Source organism: Zootoca vivipara, chromosome 17 (genome assembly GCF_963506605.1).
Source record: "Zootoca vivipara chromosome 17, rZooViv1.1, whole genome shotgun sequence".
NCBI lineage: Eukaryota > Metazoa > Chordata > Lepidosauria > Squamata > Lacertidae > Zootoca > Zootoca vivipara.
The window spans coordinates 5,184,206-5,201,858 of record NC_083292.1 but is presented as its reverse complement, the minus strand read 5'-3'; the positions used below and the strand labels follow the sequence as shown (position 1 = coordinate 5,201,858).

General features: G+C 49.0%; 1 protein-coding gene and 1 long non-coding RNA gene across 2 annotated transcripts; both read left to right on the top strand.

Moving 5' to 3' along the window:
- Nucleotides 1-2: 2 nt before the first annotated feature.
- On the top strand, nt 3-4,780 carry LOC132591313 (protein NYNRIN-like). Its single transcript, XM_060269396.1, has one exon. It carries the CDS (start codon nt 1,107-1,109, stop codon nt 4,728-4,730), a length of 3,624 nt encoding a protein of 1,207 aa, XP_060125379.1. The 5' UTR covers nt 3-1,106; the 3' UTR covers nt 4,731-4,780.
- Nucleotides 4,781-10,366: 5,586 nt separating this feature from the next.
- LOC118076153 (uncharacterized) lies at nt 10,367-11,370 on the top strand. Its single transcript, XR_009556949.1, has 4 exons — nt 10,367-10,437; nt 10,842-10,870; nt 10,994-11,110; nt 11,291-11,370. It is a non-coding gene; the product is annotated as an uncharacterized LOC118076153 (long non-coding RNA).
- The last annotated feature ends 6,283 nt before the right edge of the window (nt 11,371-17,653 follow it).

Sequence of the window (17,653 nt, the reverse complement as noted above, 5' to 3'; positions counted from 1 at the left end):
TTTTTAATGAGCCCGAACGGGAGGAGATTTTAGAGAAAGCAACAGAAGCCCTAAAATTACCTGATGTCCAACTCAATAAACCTGCAGGGATCGAGCCTCTAACTGCAGCCCAACTTAGAACCGAACCAGAATGGGACTATAACACCACGCCTGGGATTTGGTATCTGAAGGCGTTTCGAAAAGCCATCTTACATGGGATAAGGCTCGCGGGAAAAAAATCTACAAATTGGACTAAGATCAGGGAGGTAACCCAAGAACCTGATGAAACTCCCACCGCCTTCTATACCAGGCTAATAACCGCCTTTCGAACATGGGGGGGGATCGATCCTGATACCCCAGACAACCAAGTAGTGGTGAAAAGCTTCTTTAAAGACCAAGCTTGTCCAGACATCAGAAAATTCCTCTCCCTCCAAGTAGCCTATGAAGGGAAACCCATGAGTGAGATCCTCGGGCTTGCGAAAACCATTTATGATGGAAGGGATGAGAAAAAGAAAAAGGAGGCAAGGAAGGAAAAGGAGGACGATGCTAGAGTCCTCGCCTTGGCTTTGAGTGCAGCCAGTACCGCATATAACCCCCAACCTAGTTACCCCTTCAGAAATTCAAAGGCTCCCACACAACCTAGAGGGATGAACGCACATGCAAATCGACAAGCCTCTCCTTACCAAAGGGCTAACAATGTCCAGCATCGAGAGACCACCTCTCAATGCTTTTTCTGCAATCAAATAGGGCATTTCAAGCGAAATTGTCCATTATTCTTAAATACCGTGGCACCAAAACCAGCTCTAGGGATGGGATCCAATGCAGCACAAAACCCTAACCCGATAGCGCCAAACCCTTTCCAGAATCAGCGCCCATTCCAACTACCGCTGGAATTTAACCAGGAGCAAATGCAACCCACTCTTAATTCAGAGACTAACCAATGACAATTAAACGGGGATCCTTCAAACCTTGCCCTGGTATGCCCGACAATTGCCTTATCAGCCCATGACCCCATATGCACAATCACCATAGATGGCCATGAGTATCAGTGTTTACTAGATACAGGGGCAACTTTCTCAACTTTAAACGACAGTCATCTGAGGTCCAGTCAGCAAAAACAACGTATAATGGGCATTGATGGGATCCCCAGGACATGCGCTCTTTCAGAGCCAGCGAAAGTAACGATAGGGCCCCTGACTGCTGAGCACTCATTTCTACTGACCCCGAGCCCTGTCAACCTACTAGGGCGAGACCTACTATGTAAATTACAGGCAACTATAACTTGCAGCACTGAGGGTATCTACCTCCACATGCCAGAAGAGGCGGCAGTCTCCTTTCAAGGCATTTTAAAGGAAGAAAACCTGACTGATTTAGAAATACCAACCCCTCTGATTGACAAGGTACCAGTTCACCTATGGGGAAATACTAATACCTCTGTGGGACTCTTAAAATCGGCAGATCCCGTTGTTATTAAATACCGCACTGATGTCCCATACCCCTCCATCAAACAGTACCCCTTGCCGCAGGAGGCAATAGAAGGATTGAGGCCAATGATACAGGATTTTATGGATCAAGGCATCCTTGTTCCCTGCGTCAGCCCATGCAATAGTCCACTCCTGCCGGTACGCAAGCCATCACCCCCGGGTGCCCCAGTTAAATACAGGCTTGTCCAAGACCTCAGAATTATCAACAACTTTGTGATACCCCGCCACGCCATCACCGCCAACCCTAATACAATTTTGACCGGAATCCCACCAGATAGTACATATTTCAGTGTCATTGATTTATGCTCCGCCTTCTTTTCCATAAGAGTGCATGAGAAAAGCCAATTTCTGTTCGCCTTTACATGGGAAAAAGGACAGCTGACTTGGACTAGACTCCCACAGGGATATGTAGAGAGCCCAACAATTTTTGCTTGTGCATTGCATAGGGACCTACAAGACCTCTCCTTTCCTGCTGGCTCCTCCCTTTTAATATATGTAGATGACTTGATAATTTGCTCCACCTCCGCAACTAATTGCCACATGGACACCGTCCATCTACTAACCGCCCTTGCCGACAAGGGCCACAAGGTCTCACCAAAAAAACTACAATATTGCCAAACTGAAGTAAAATACTTGGGCCACATAATTGGCCACGGAACAAGAGCTTTGACAACTGAAAGAGTAGATGCTATAGCTAAGGTTCCCCTGCCAAAGACCAAGAAACAGCTCCGCGGGTTTCTAGGAATGAGCGGATTTTGCAGGTCATGGATCCCAGGGTATGGAGAATTAACCAAACCCCTTGTAAAGATGACTAATAAGGACGAACCAGAACCCCTTGAATGGTCCAAAGAAAGCCTACAAAATTTTGAAACTATCAAAAGGGAACTGAGGTCCGCTCCAGCCTTAGGATTGCCAGACTACCGTCTCCCCTTTTCGCTGTTCGTGCATGAACAGAAAGGGGTAGCCTCCGGAGTTCTGACACAAACCTTCAGAGGCCAGGAACGTCCTGTCGCCTACTACAGTATTCAATTAGACCCGGTAGCTAAGGGGACTGTAGGTTGCCTCAGGGCAATTGCTGCCGCTGCGGAATTAGTGGACAGAGCCCTAGAAATCGTTCAAAATCAAGAACTAATCCTAAATGTACCACATGCTGTAGCCACCTTGTTAAACTTACGAAACTGTCAACATTTTAGTAACGAACGACTAAATCAGTACGAAGCTGCCCTGCTCACACCATCCAACGTGCGCATTAAAAGAGTCAATACCCTAAATCCAGCCACCCTACTGCCTCTGCCCGACGACGGGACCCCCCATCACGATTGCACCTTAGCAGTCCGCTTGGCCGAAAGGCCACGGGAAGATTTAGACCACCTTCCCTTGGAAAACCCAGATATCTCAATCTTTACAGATGGAAGTTCCAAGGTCGTGGCTGGAACAAGACAAACTGGGTACGCTGTGGTAACACACGACACCATCCTAGAAGCTGCACCTATAAACCCGCGCTACAGTGCGCAGGCAGCTGAGCTTATTGCCCTTATCAGAGCTTGCGAATTGAGTGAAGGCAAGCGCGTAAATATCTATACTGATTCCAAATATTGTTTCGGACTGGTACACGCTACGGGTACCCTCTGGAAACAGAGGGGATTCCTAACAGCTGCAGGAACACAAATCTCTCACGCACCGCTAGTGAAAAGACTAATGGACTCCATACATTTCCCGAAGGCCATCTCAGTAATACACTGCAAAGCACACACAAATGGCACGGACTTTGTCTCCTTAGGGAATAGTATTGCGGACGCCGCTGCCCAGAAGGCAGCGGCCATGAGAGGGGAAATGTATGAAAATGAATTTCAAGCCATCTTAGTTCCAGCCGATGTAGACTTCAATCGAATGTATCGCACCGCTAGTGTAGAAGAAATAAGCTCATGGCAACAACTGGGGGCACACCAAAGGGACAATGCGTGGGTTTTGCCGGACGGACGTCTAGCAATGCCTAAAGCCTGGGTACCCCGCCACCTCCGGGTTTTACACAATTTCACACACTGGGGAGCAAACCGCCTAGCAGACAGCATCCTTAGGCATTGGTATGCCCCAGGTGCACACCAATTTGCGAAGGCAGTATCCAAAAATTGCACCATCTGCGCCGGATTCAACCCAAAACAAGAACCACGCAAACCACCAGGGTCTAGACCTTGGGCATATATACCCTTTGAAAGCCTACAACTAGATTTTGCAGAACTCCCGAACTGTATGGGGTTTAAACAATTACTTGTCATAACAGACCGACTTTCAGGTTGGCCAGAAGCTTTTCCATGCAAACGAGCAAATGCTCAAACCGTTGCCAAAATCCTCATGCAGGAAATAATTCCCAGATACGGAGTTCCACGTCGATTAGACTCTGACCGTGGGACACATTTCGCTGCAGAGGTAGTTCAGTCTGTCACCAAGGCATTTGGAATTAAATGGGAACTCCACACCCCGTACCATCCGGCCTCTTCAGGTCAGACGGAGCGGATGAATGGACTTATAAAAACCCAATTGGGAAAAATCTGTAAGGCTACCGGGCTAAAATGGATAAATGCTCTTCCGTTAGTCCTACATAATATTCGTAGCCAGCCGAGAGGACTCTTGAAACTATCTCCCTATGAACTCCTGTTCGCCAGACCCTCCCCGACTCATACCACCCAACTCCCCGTCTCTGAGCTAGAGACTGGGGAAAACGAACTGACTGTATATGTTACACAATTACAACGACAACTAAAGAAACTACACCATTATGCAGCAACCTGTCAGAATGTTCCCCTTGATGTCGATGCTCACTCCTTCACGCCTGGACAGTGGATTTGGGTTAAAACTTACAGGCGAGCCACCTTACAACCCCAGTGGGAAGGACCCTACCAGATTCTCCTGACGACCCCAACTGCAATCAAGGTCTCTGAACGTTCTGCCTGGATTCATCACACCTTCTGTAAGTCCGCACCAAACCCCAACGACCTGGGTGACGTTGCAAGGACCTCCCCATCTTCCATCAACTCCACCGAAGACACCGTCCCACTCGACAATCCCGCGCCAGCCATCGAATCCCCCCAAGACCCTCCCGAGGAACCCACCTCGATCCCAATAACAGCCAAGGAAGGTGACCAAGGAGACCTGGAGAAGTGGATGTCAAAGATCCTTGTAGTACCTGAACCAGACGACCCAGATCATCCACCCATACGAATGCAGTTCCGGAAACAGAAATGCCACGACACCGGGAGCGGGACCTGAAACCCCAGTTTTTGTTTTACCTTCCCTTTCTCATACCACCTTCCCAAAACCCAACCCAGTTTTCCCACCCTCCTCCCTTATCTTTCTCAAACCCAAAAACCACCACCCCCTCCCTTCCCTAACTGTATCGTGTCTGTCGAGTTCTTTCTTTATTTTTATACAGATTTTCGCCTCTGCCAACCCGTGAGATGGACCGGACCCTGCTCCTGGGATACTGTCTCGCCTTCATCACCTACGTCGCAGCCCAGCAGCTCAATTGTGGAGAAAATCCTTCTGAGTTCTTCTTCCTGGATCATCGGACCGTCGACTCCTCTGACCCTACTTCCTTGAACAACCTTGGAGACTTCAAATTCTGCCTTCCCGGAACTAAGAGGTGGCTACCACATGCCTTTCGACCCCAACTGCGAGGCACCCAAACCTGGGAATTACTTATAAGGTCTGCCTCCTTCTCTATATTGGGACGTGCTTTCTTTACCCTTGACCATTCCTGGAACCGGTTAACTTGCCACAATGGAACTTCTCATCAGACCCAATGGGGCACCACTATTAAGACTTTTGACCCCGCAGAACAAGGACAAGGACTTTGGGGGGAATACACGGACTCTATGCATTATGACTTTTGGACTTATGGATTCATGTGTACCAATCCATCCACTGCTACGACCATTCAAGGTATCTGCGTTCGAAAATTTTGTTGTATATGGGACATAGGGACGGCATCAACCTGGGAAGGAAATAGGTATGTCGAGGGATGGTTACACTCAGTTGGAGGTGGGGCTAGTACGGAATGGGACCATGTAGGACCCCAGAGATGCGGGGGAGTCTCAACTGACCTACACTTACTCCACCGACAGGACCCTTTACAGCCCCTCGGCACTGCCCCTAGAAACGTCAACCTTACAGGACTTCCCTTGCCCCCGCGCATTTCCGATATCTCTGCATGGCAAAGTAATACGTACGTCCAGCTCCTTCAGCGGGCCGCCCATGCCACGAATTTAACTGACTGCTGGATCTGCACCCATATCCCATCCCACATAGAGCAGGGAGTGCCTTTCGTTGCAAACCCCCTCACCCTCCAACAGTATAAGAGTACCTACCTCCTGAACCGGAACCTTACTTTCTTAAAGCCCACTTCACAGTATATATACCTGAGTGGTGAGTCCCAAGGACCCATTTGTAGAGAATTTACAGGAACTGGAAGCCATGTGGGTTCTAGCAAATGCCCCGTTACGATCTTAATAAACCCCGGAGAGGACCTCACCTTAGTCAGGAATCACACGCATTCCCGTTCTTACCCTGATCTCAAGTCTGCCCTGACAGCCGTCTTGTTCCCGTTCATTCAAGAATCACCCATTGACGGTCTCATAGAAGCCTTTAGCACCGGACGAATTGGGAAACCCCTCAGCGGGCTATTCTGGCTCTGTTCCTCCCGAGGTTATACGTGGGTCAGTATTCACATGAGAGGATCCTGCTTCCTCGGCCACATACACCCAGGGTTCCGGGTAACCCAGGACTTACCTACCGGCCGCTTGAGAAACAGGAGGTCCCCGACTACCCCGTTAAAACCTAAGGCAAAGGCAGAGACCTGGCTCCGCGCAGTGTTCCCAGCCTATGGGGCTTTCTCGAACCATATGGACATCTTAAAACTAACGGATATTTTGTTGCGGTTCATCAATGAATCTGAGGCCGCCACGCTAGCAGTGTTAACAGAACTCACTCAGGTCCGATCCCTCTCTATTCAGAACCGCTTGGCTCTTGATCTCCTCCTGTCAGCGCAGGGCGGGACCTGTAAGCTCATCGGGGCGGAGTGCTGTATGTATGTATCCGATCAGACCCTGAATATAACAGCACACCTCCGAGCCATCGATTCCCTAACAAAAGATCTCCACGAGGTGCAGAATGAAGGGGTCTCAGACTGGGATATCTGGTCGTAGCTTCCCAATGCCTCCTGGCTCAGGGAAATCGTGAAAGGCACCCTTTTTCTAGCTCTATCTTTGATCCTCCTCCTTACCTCCCTTTGCTGTTGCCTCCAATGTTTCCCGGCTATGTTAACTCCCCGCAGACAAAAGCCCTCCCCAACCTCCTTTCAAGCTCCGTTATGTCCTTCCCCTGAGTTCCCCGAGATAGTACCGATGTTCCACCTTGGGAGTGGGGAGTACATTACCCCGGTGTGCGGAAATAATTTTTAATTACTTAAAAATTAATCCGCAGAGAGGGGAAATGTTATAAGGGGCAGGGTAAGAGGAATTTGCCCCCATGCATTACGAGACTACCAATGTACAGAGAGGGGACAGTTTAGCCAGAGAGAAGCCATTTTCTTGACTTCATGGTTCAAAAGTCAAGAGAAGCCTATTCTGCCGTATCAAGGTAAATTAATCCCCTGCTGACCCAGACAGTTCCTCCAGACCTCTTGGAAAACACACGCACCCTTTTACATAACCCATTGCTAAATCCTGTCTCACACCCACATGGAAACTTGCATAATCGCACCTCCAGCCAGATAACCAAAAACGATAACGATCACCCATTCTCGGAACTTCCACCCTCCCAAATCCCCGCCTGAGGTGCCCTCCCTTGTACTTTTCATGACCCAGATTCAGCTGAACCATGGACCTTTTTAAGATATATATATTTATCCCTAATAAACTATTCCGTTGTTCCTTTAGTAATGTTATGGTGTCCTCTATCATGTTACCCGATGCATCTCCCTATTCTCTACTCTGTATGAAACTGTATCTATTTACGAAACCGCAATAATATAACCTTGCACTGATACCTTGAACCTTTCTATCAAATTGTACCTGTTTAAAAAATCCTGCCATCCTGAAGAATTAATTGTTTGACTCTACTATTTGCAAAGGTTTCCACTTATGCACCCTTCTAAGCTTTTAGTTCGTTGTCCTTGATAAAATGTTATAAGCTGTCAAACATCGCTCTGAACTGTGAACGTTTTACCGCTGTTAGAATTGTATCCTCTCTGTGTATTATTAGTTACTGTATAATATCTTCTTCTTCTTTAACTTTAAGTGTAGTCTTTTCTCTCTATTGCAAACGTTGAATATTTGTATAAACTTTGTTGCAAGTTAATAGGCACCTCTGTGGCACAACATATTTTACGGACTGTTTCCACTTCTTCTTGATACCACACTGCCACCTAGCCAGTCTAAAAGAGCACGACTCAAATACACACTTTCAGTGAGAACAACAATTTTATTTGATAAACAGGTGTTATCAACAATCTTCCCACATCCGCAGAGTCTTCCTGTCAAACAATAAGGAGACATGCATAATCATTACCTGGACTATCACCATGATATCTTACATCAAGAATTCCATCAACCCCTTTGTCCTCTCGCGATTACCCCCTCCCAGAACCCATTTCCCCACCTTTTATGCAATTCTGTACTATTGGAAATGAAACCTATAAATTTGTGAAGCTTCCTTTGTTCGGGGTCCCTTCACTTCAACTTGCTTGTGTGGACGGATCGCTATTGCAATAGCTTTATTATTTAATTAATAAAGTACCTTGCTTCGTACGTCCTGGTTTGGCCTCTGTTATTTGGTAGGCAGGAGACGCTCAAACTTCGTCTGCCTGCCAGGATACCTGGACTCTTCCTGGGTCAAGGATCCACTTAATTCTAGGACCGTGTAGCTCTGCAAATTTTTACAACACTATAATATGGATCAGGCTTGGCTTTTAACTGCCTCAACCGTTCCTCATAAGGCTTGGTTTCCAGGCCCTTCATCAGCCTTCCTCTGCTCACTTTCCAGCTGCTCAACATCTTTCTTCAGCTAGCCTGCACTGACTGGCAGCAGCTCTCTGGGATTTGGGGGGGGAGGAATTCCCAGCCCCCAGGATGGAAGACCTGCATGCTAAGCAGATGGTCCAATCCTGCGCTATGGAGATGCCTAGCCTGCCTTGAAGGATGTGGGGGTGGTCTCCCTTGGGGAATGGGGCTGCAGGAAAAAGGATAATAATAATAATAATAATAATAATAATAATAATAATAATAATTTATTATTATTATTTATACCTCGCCCACCTGGCTGGGTTTCCCCAGCCACTTTGGGTGGCTTACAACAGAAAAATGAAATAAAACAACTAAACATTAAAAGCCTCCCTAAACAGGGTTGCCTTCAGTTGTCTTCTAAAAATCTGGTAGCTGTTTTTCTCTTTGACATCTGATGGGAGGGCGTTCCACAGGGCAGGCGCCACCACCGAGAAGGCCCTCTGGATGTGAAATGAAGATGCAGCCCAGCTGCAGGCGGAACAGCAGGTTCCTCCGAATTCTGACAGAGGAGCATCACCACTCAGGAGGGGCCAGGTGGGGCCAGGTCCGGGGGGGGGGGTTGCCATGGTTACCAGGACCCGCCCTCCTTTGTGACTTCTCTTGCTTCTCCTTTAAAAGCCACTGAGTTGCAGGCGGCCATTGTGGGTTTGTAGTGAGGCGAGGAGAGAGAGAGGAGTTAGTGGCGGTTGGTGGTGATTGGTGGCGAATAGGAGAGGAGAGGAGTTTGGATTGTTGTTATTTTTCCGGTTTCTTATTTTGATTTTGATTTTATTTCTTACTGTTATTTTATTTCTTACTTTTATTTCATTTATTTTGATTTTCTTTTCTTTTCTTTTAACACTTTTATTTATTTTATTTTATTTTTCGTTCTTTATATTATTTTTGTTCTTTGTTTTTTGTGCACATCTGTGCATAGTTTGTATATATTTTGTACATAGAGTAGTTAGGGTTAAGTGTAGCGTTAGGGCGGGGGTTAGGTATAGACTTAGGGCAGGGGTTGGGGTTGGGGTCAGATCTAGGCTTGGGTGGGCATTTTAGATAGTTAGTTACTTTAGTGTGGAGGGTGGGATCTTTTCGTCAACGAAATGGGCAGGCTGTAAGTAGCATTCCTTCCCTTTCTCTTCATCTCCGGGGGGTGGGGGTGGGGGGTGAGTCGTGGGGACACCATTGATGGAATCTTTCAAGGCGTTGGAGATGGCGTTTATAAGTGGTTCATGTTTCAGAAGCCTACAGCTGGATTGGTAGTACAAGAGCCTAGACTGAAATGCCAAAGACAAGTTTCAATGGACCAAGAACGGTTTTCATGGCTGGTTCTGACTTTTCCCTTTTCCCAGTGGGAATTCCTATTTGTAGAGCAGAGGCCACGGCTGGTCAGCAGTTGCAGTGCCTGTGTGCTTTGTGCTGGGGGGCGCTGTTTAGCGGCGCTCCTTGGTTGCTATTGGACAGTTACTTGGATAGGCTGAGCAGATTGGTTGAGCGCCTTGTGAGTAAAAGGCTCAGCCTTCGTTAGGGCAAATGCTCTACCCTTATTTACGGGAGCCTTTGGAATGGAAAAAGGAAAGGACTGTGTCAGGATGATGTGTTTTGTGGGGACATTTGCAGAAGTGAAGCTGTTGATTTGGGCTACAGTTGGAGGGGGGTACGGCGAAAAAAAACCCCTTTCCATAAATTCTGGTAACATTGTTAATGAATGACCCAAAGCTCTCCCCTCTCCACATACGTATTTCTGTTCTGCCCATTTGGTGGTGGTTCCCTGTCTTCTCCAGACACCCCTCCTCACACACAAGAATTTGGGCTGCCGGCGTCTGAGTCTCTCTCTCCGCTCATCTCTTCTAGGATCAGGTGCTTAAGGCGCCTGTTTCGGCGCTGCCACAGGGTGGCCCCCCAGCAAGGCCCAGAGCAGCCCGTGGCGCCAGGTGAGCAAGTGGCCCTCCTTTTTTGGACAGAGGAGGGCAGGAATCAGCATGGGGGGGGGGAAGCTAGTCAAAAGATGGAAAGAGCCAGATGGCTGAATCCGACCCAAGGTCCATTGGGCCAGTGGCTGGAACCCCCTCCCCCCAGAGGCCAACCCATTTCGTGGAGTCCAATGAATGAAGCAGGGGGCTGGGCTGGGGGGCATGGCTGGGGGGGCAATTGCCAGCGGGAGGGGCACCTTCCCTGGGGAGCCACATTCTGGGGAAAGGAGGCCAGGATTGGCCCCCAAGGCCTGGGGATGTCCCACCTCTGTAGTAGGACTTGGAATCCAGGAGAAAACTATTGGAATAGCCTTGCCAGGGGCTCAGGGACAGACTCACCTGTTTGCATGTCCTTCTTTTTGCAGTTCTGCGGTTCCACATCCCTTCCCCAGGGGTGAGTATTGCAGAAAACAAGAACAGGGACTGGATCCCTCAGACCTGCCCCCCACTCTGCACTCTCAGATGCAGAGAAGCCCTCCCCTCACAAGGAACTGACAGCCTGACTTTTGCATTTCAGCTGCTCGAGGATGAGCAATTCTACATCCTCGGGGTCATCCAGAGCTGCCAGGCAGCTGAGCTCAGGGGGCTGCGAACCCTGAAGTGCTCCAAGCAGGAGACGGCCAAAGCCATTCTGGTGAGTGAGGGGTGGTGTGAGGGACCCCCGCGGGGAGGTGGGGGGAAGGGTTGTGCATCTGCGGAGAGGAGGACCCTGCCGGCTTAGGGTCCCCTGTAAAGCCAAGCCTGGTGTTGGGGGTTGGAGCTGTCCTCTGGAGGCCCCGGAAAGAGCTGATTTTCCTCCTCTGTTCTCTTCCAGGACATCTTGGGGCCCTTGGAGCACTTCAGGGATCGCCCCCTGACCCTGGCCCTTGCCTTGGAGGCCCTCCTCCAGCTGAGGTGAGTTGGGTCTTTGGGATGGAGGGTGGGGGGGGGCAGAACTCCAAGGGAGACTCAGAGGAAGCGTCTAACCCTCTCGCTTTCATCTCTGCAGTACCATGAGGCCCAAATTCAGCTGTGACATGATCAGTGCGATCCTCCATAAGACCATGGAGGCAGTTATTCAGGGCCCAGAAAAGGAGGAGGAAAGAGAGGTATGTCCTGTGTCTCAAATTCCCTTTGCATGGCTCTTTCTTCTTCATCATATTTCACCAACATTCAAACTCTCTTCTCTCTTTTCCCGCAGGAGCTGAAGCGCCACTTCCGTCTCCTCCTAGGAAGTCTCCTAATGGAAGCCCCCAATCCGGGCACCCTCCTGCAACTTTTAAGCGTAAGTGTCCCAATGGCATCAGGGGTGGTTTCAGGGTTGCCCCCCCCCGTCCCTTACCCAACGGACTGCACCATTTCTGGGGCACAGAGCCTCTTTGGCCCTCAATTTGGTCCAAGACCAAAGCTGGCAAACCCTCATGGTCCAGAAGTGCCAGGGACTCTGTGGTGGGGGCAGTGAGGGCCGCTTTGGCCCAGACTGGCCCCTGACTCTGAGACGCTCTTTCCTCCTGCAGGACCTGCGAGGATACGCCCTGGGGGAAAGCGGGGAGGCTCAAAAATTAGCGGCCAGCAGCATTTCGTTGCTGCTGGCCGTTGCCCGAAAATTTCCCCGCCTCCGAGTAAGTAGCTCGCCTTCTATTCCTTCCTGTGTTTGCTTCCATCCCTCCAAGAGCACATCCCTGAGTGACCTTTAACGCAGATGATGCGGTGTGTGTCCCTGGGGGCCAGGGTGAGGCCAGAGGCTGCCCTTCCACCTCTGCCCAGGAGGCTGCAGGGCCCAGGGAGGTCCTCTGGAACAAGGGATTGGGCCCAAGACAGAGTGAGACCCGTCCTTCCTGGCTTGGTGCTGCTTCTGTGCTCTCTTGCTGCCAACTGACCCTGATTTTTCTTTCCTCTGCAGATGACGGTAGTTCGGCCGGACCTGGCCTGCTTCCGACAGAAGCCAGAAGAAGGTGAGCCCCACACCTTGGAGACAGCAAACTACCTTGTCCCTTTATTTGCCCAAGACCCACCTCTGAGGTCTTCTTGCTGGGACTCCTGCAGGACCTGCTCCCTGCCTGGCAGGCCTTTCCCACCCATAGCTGCCAAGTTATCCCTTTTTTAAAGGGAAATTCCCTTATGCTAAATAGACTTCCTCGTGAGAAAAGTGAAAACTTGGCAGCTATGTTCCCACCTTTGACTGAAGGAGGGGGGGGCCTGTGGGAAAATCTCATTTTAATTTTCATTCTCTTCCATCCAGATGATATTATAATTGAAGATTTATAGGCAGTGCGGACACCAGAGTGAGGGCAACATCCAAATGAACTCAGCAGGTAAGACTTTCTCAAAAGCCCACCTGTAGTTAGAGATGCCCTTGAAGTAAATTTTGGGGGGTCCCTATGAACCCAATTAATTGGATCCTGACCCAGGGAGAGTCCGGAGATCCCGGCAAGCAAACGCAGTTACTGCCGCTTACCGATTGCGAAAGGACAGAGATCAAGCCAGGGCTGTCAAAAGCAAGGCAAAGTTTATTCACCAACAAAGAAACAAAGAAATAAAAAGCTGTTGCAACAGCGGTTTCCCCCTCACACAGCGAGATGGAGTGAAGAACCCAGAACAAAGGGAGTTTCACATTTTTATAGGATTTTTCTTCACATGTTACATAGTTACATGAAAGGCGGGAAATGGGTTTGGGAGGAGGGTCATCTGGTAAAGACAAACGGGTTGATAGTCCTTGATGGGGAAAACAAAAGGTGATAATTCCCGGTGATAGTCCAGTTGATGCAACGGATATTCTCTTTATTGTTTCAGGGCGACTTGGGCAGAGGTGCGGAAGACGTCGATGATATTGAATTCTAAATAAAGTTGTTTTTCTTTCCTTGAACTTGTGTATTGGTGTCATTTGTTCGCGACCAGCTAGATGGCAGTGTGGTATAGGGGATGTCAGGGTGGGAAGGGTACATGAAGGAAGTCCATAGAATATACAGGGCAACGTACAAGATGTCAAGCCATAGAATATACAGGGCAACGTACAAGATTTCAAGCTTGTGACAATACTTCATCAAATAGATACAATATTGAACGAAAAAGGTATCAAGGGTTACATTTCAGATTCTGTTCTAGGAAAGGGTTACATAAATATTGTAACGGGTAAAAGGGAAAAGAGCGGCTACATGTTAACAGCGAAAGTACGTTGACATTTCAGAGGAACGTTTTGACAGCTCGCAACAAAGTATTAAAGGAAACGAAATCTCAGCTCAGAAGAGTACCCAGAAGAAAACCCTTACTGAAAGTAGTATAAAACAATTTCTTCTTTATGCTGGCATAGTTTATTGGGGCATGATTGGTGAGGGTGTCTCGAATTCGATAATCTCTCTCCTGGAGGGGGGGGGCGTTGACGCTTCGGCTGCGGCGGGAAGGGATTTGTGTAAAGGGAGGTGATAGCCGTCATTTCGAACATCCTGAGCTAGGTATTGTTATGTGTGCTGTTTCAAGGAGTTTCCTGAGGGGATTGTGGAAATCAGCTTATGCAAAGGGGTGAGGCGTATCCGAGGGTTCATTTCTGGACTCATAGGATTGGACAGTGTACCCCGATTTCCATATCACCCTGTTTCATCTGTGAGAGAAGCAGGAACTCCTGGCATCCTGCTTACCTGTTTTCTCTTGCAGGGGACAGAATGATGGCGGCAAGACCTCCTTATCCATATTTTCACGGGGGCAGAAGGGATGCAGTGGCTGTGGGACCAGATCAGGTAGGGGGAAGCTGCCTTGTGGGGACAGAGGCCAAGGGGTGGTGGGACAAGGATGAGCAGTCAAGGATGAGAAGAGGTCAGGGAACCAGGGGAGGGTAACCAATGGCTCTCAAACCCTCGGTGAGTGAGGGACTTTCCCCTCTGTCAGAGAACAGGCTCCGGCAGATGGAGCAGATGAGATCCAGAGGAAGCTGTAGAGGGGAGTGAGGGCGTGATGGGGCTCATCCCCCCAGATGGGAGCCCATGGAGGAGAACTCTGATTCTAAACCTCTGCTGCCTCATGGAATGGCTTCAGGAGAAGAAAAGGCTCCAGAGTAAACCCTCCACAGATGCAGAGTGGAGTCCCTAAGATGGTTGGATGGCATTTTGTAGACCTCCTTCTGGCAACTCCTGCAGCCAAGCTGGGGCCTTATGCCTTGCTCTTGTTTCCTTTGGACCACCTCAGGGAGGCCGAGAGAGAGGGGGTCTTGCTGTCTGGGCACAGGGTGGCTACCTTTGTTTTGGCAAAAGACAGGGCAGGGCAGGGGACAGAGAGAGATCTGAAAATTATTCACATTATTTTGCCTCAAAAGATCTCATGGAATTTTGGGTTTTCCCGTTCCTTAGGATATATGATCTACTCCCTGTGTAACTCCACGTGTCTCGGTCTCGAGCTGATTGAAGGCAGAGACGGGATTTCACCGATTGGTGAAAAGAAGAAAGAGAACTGGAATAGCATGGAATAAAAACAAATATTTTTAATGGATTTTGAATAAATGCACAATAAATTGTTACTGTTTTGAATTTCCTTGTGTTATTGTCTTCCATTCTTCCTGTGTTATTGTCTTCCTGACCCAATCTCCCCCTGATCCTTTCCAGGTCAGATTCCAGGGGTGGGTGCTATTATTTATTAATTCATTTCATTTGTGAATCGCTTTCTATGAAGCATAATGGATTTGGAGTAGAACAAGATCCAGAGGCCACAGATTCCCCATCCCAGCACTACAGAAGTAACTCTAGAATCCTTACCAGATTCTGTATCAGAACTACAATAGAATATATCCCCTTTGGCTTCGTAAGATTCCCCATGCAAGCCTAAATTCTGTAAGGGTAGAAATCAAATCTTCCAACCTAGCATTGGCCTTAGCAAACTCCAACGACATCAAGCCTTTATCATTAACGATCATTTCAACGTGCTACTTGGAACATCGAACATGTAAACATTATGTGAGCTACAAGCGATCGCCGGAGAAGAAGAACCGTAACAACCACCACTTGTATAGGTGTGTGTGTGTGTGTGTGTGTGTGTGTGTGTGTGTGTGTGTGTGTGTAATACATTTCTCCCTTGGCTGGATTTTCCCTCTCATCTGGCAAAGATTGTTCAGAATAAGAATCCCTGAGGGCCATATCGGAGCAATGAGTCCTTGACAGGGGCGTACCCAGGATCAAAACTGGGGGGGGAGCCATGGTCGTTCAGGGGCGGGGCCAGGGCACAGGAGGGGAGGGGCCACGAAGTGGGAACATGGGCGGGGCTACAGGACCAGCGGGGCCGGCGACATCATGGTGGCAGCGGCAGCGGCAGCAGCGGTTACCACCTTGTGCTTCTGGGGCTGGCAGCGTCGGCGGCTACCCTGCTTGGCTGGAGAGGAAGGGAGGGTGGGGTAGGTGAGAGGGGGTGGCAGGGCAGGCGAGGGTGAGGCAAGGCACGGCCACAGTCACGTCTCTGAGGCGTTGCTGCATATCAGCATAATATTTCAACCATGTCGTGGGTTCAAGCCCCACCTTCGGAAAAAATTCCTGCATTGCAGGGGGTTGGACTAGATGACCCTTGTGGTCCCTTCCGACTACAATTCTATGATTCTATTGATATATTACCATAGCATATGACTCATTCTGCTTTCTTGAATTGTCCTAGGCATAGTAGCCAACTCCTTAGAGGCCTAGGTGTCTCCCCCCCCCCAATTACTGGTAGATACTGTATTTGAAAGAGCCATTCCCCCCCCCATGTTGTTCGGCTTTCCAAGTGGGGCTTCTCTGCCCCCCCCCCAGTATTTCATTAAGGATGGAAGAGGGAGGGAAGGAAGGAAGAAATAGAGAGAGGGATAACTCACATTTGTGGGTGTCTCTGGGTGACGCTGTGATGCTAGAACTTTGCAGCAAGAGGAAGATACCAGTACGCCTGTAAGCAGCTTTCTCTCTGCTTGATTTATAGCAGGCACATCCAACAGGTAGATTGTGATCTACCAGTAGATCACTGGATGTCTGTGGTAGATCACTGCTAGATCACTGGGACCCCTAAAAAAAGCTCACCCAAAATTTTCCTCCTCCCTAAAAAAAGCTGAACTATGACCTGAAGCCCTAAACAAAAATGGGCCTCCCTCCCTCCTAAAAGAAGCTCAACAAGATTGACCGAAACCCCAAAAAACAGGGCTTCCCTTCCCTAAAAACAACTCAACAGCTTTGACCTGAACCCCCCAAAAGGGGGTAGACCACTCCCAGTTTTTAACTCTGTGAGTAGATCAGAGTCTCTTGGGAGGTGGCCACCCCTGATTTATAGTATACAGATGCAGGAGGAGGGGCAGACTGGAACACCACTGCTTTTTATAAACATCACTATGTCTATCAAAGGTACAGCCCCCCCTTTTCTTATTCACTTCCTTTTAGCCTTGCAGAGCCACCTTAGTCAAATTGAATCCTCTGCACCCTCATTAAATCGCCAATAGAACTCTTAATGTGATCCCTGAATGCTCATTAACAACTCCCACTGAAGAACAATAGGGTGAAGTGGTGGCTATCAAATCTTGCCTGAAAGGGTATTCTGCTCCATTGTCTTAACTGCTTAACTACCGGTAGCCACTTTGCTTTATTTATTTGATGTGTTTTTGTTACAGCTGTGTTCCCGCCCGCCCCCCCCGCCCCCAGGAAGCAGAGACTGAGCTGCTCATGCTAAAGCAAAGCCCTTTCCACTTCAGTTTTTGGAGGGGAAAAGTGCTGGTTAGGGTCTGTAAAATACATTAATTTTTTGCTTCTAGGGGGGGCAGCTGCCCCCTGTCCTCCTGCCTACGCCCATGCTTTGAGGCAGTGGTGTAGCGTGGTTTGCCAGGGCCAGGCAAGTATTTTGCACCCGCTAACCCAGGCAGGCTCATTCATGGTTCCTTGTTATCCTGGGGAAAAGTGACCAGTGGGATGCTGCAGGGTTCTGTCCTGGGCCTATTGTTGCTCTACGTCTTTATAAATGACTTGGATGAAGGAATTGAGGATGTGCTCATAAATTTTGCAGGTGATGCCAAGCTTTGGGGTGCGTAACTAACGCCTCAGACCAGTAGCGGAGCTTCATGCTCCGGCACCGGAGCGCCCAGTGCGGGCGGGACAGCCGCGATGGCTCCCTCGGGATCGTGCTGCCCGGGGCGGAGTGCCTCTATCGCCCCCCACCTTTCTACGCCCCTGCCTCAGACAGAATCAGAATTCAAAATTATCTTAACAGA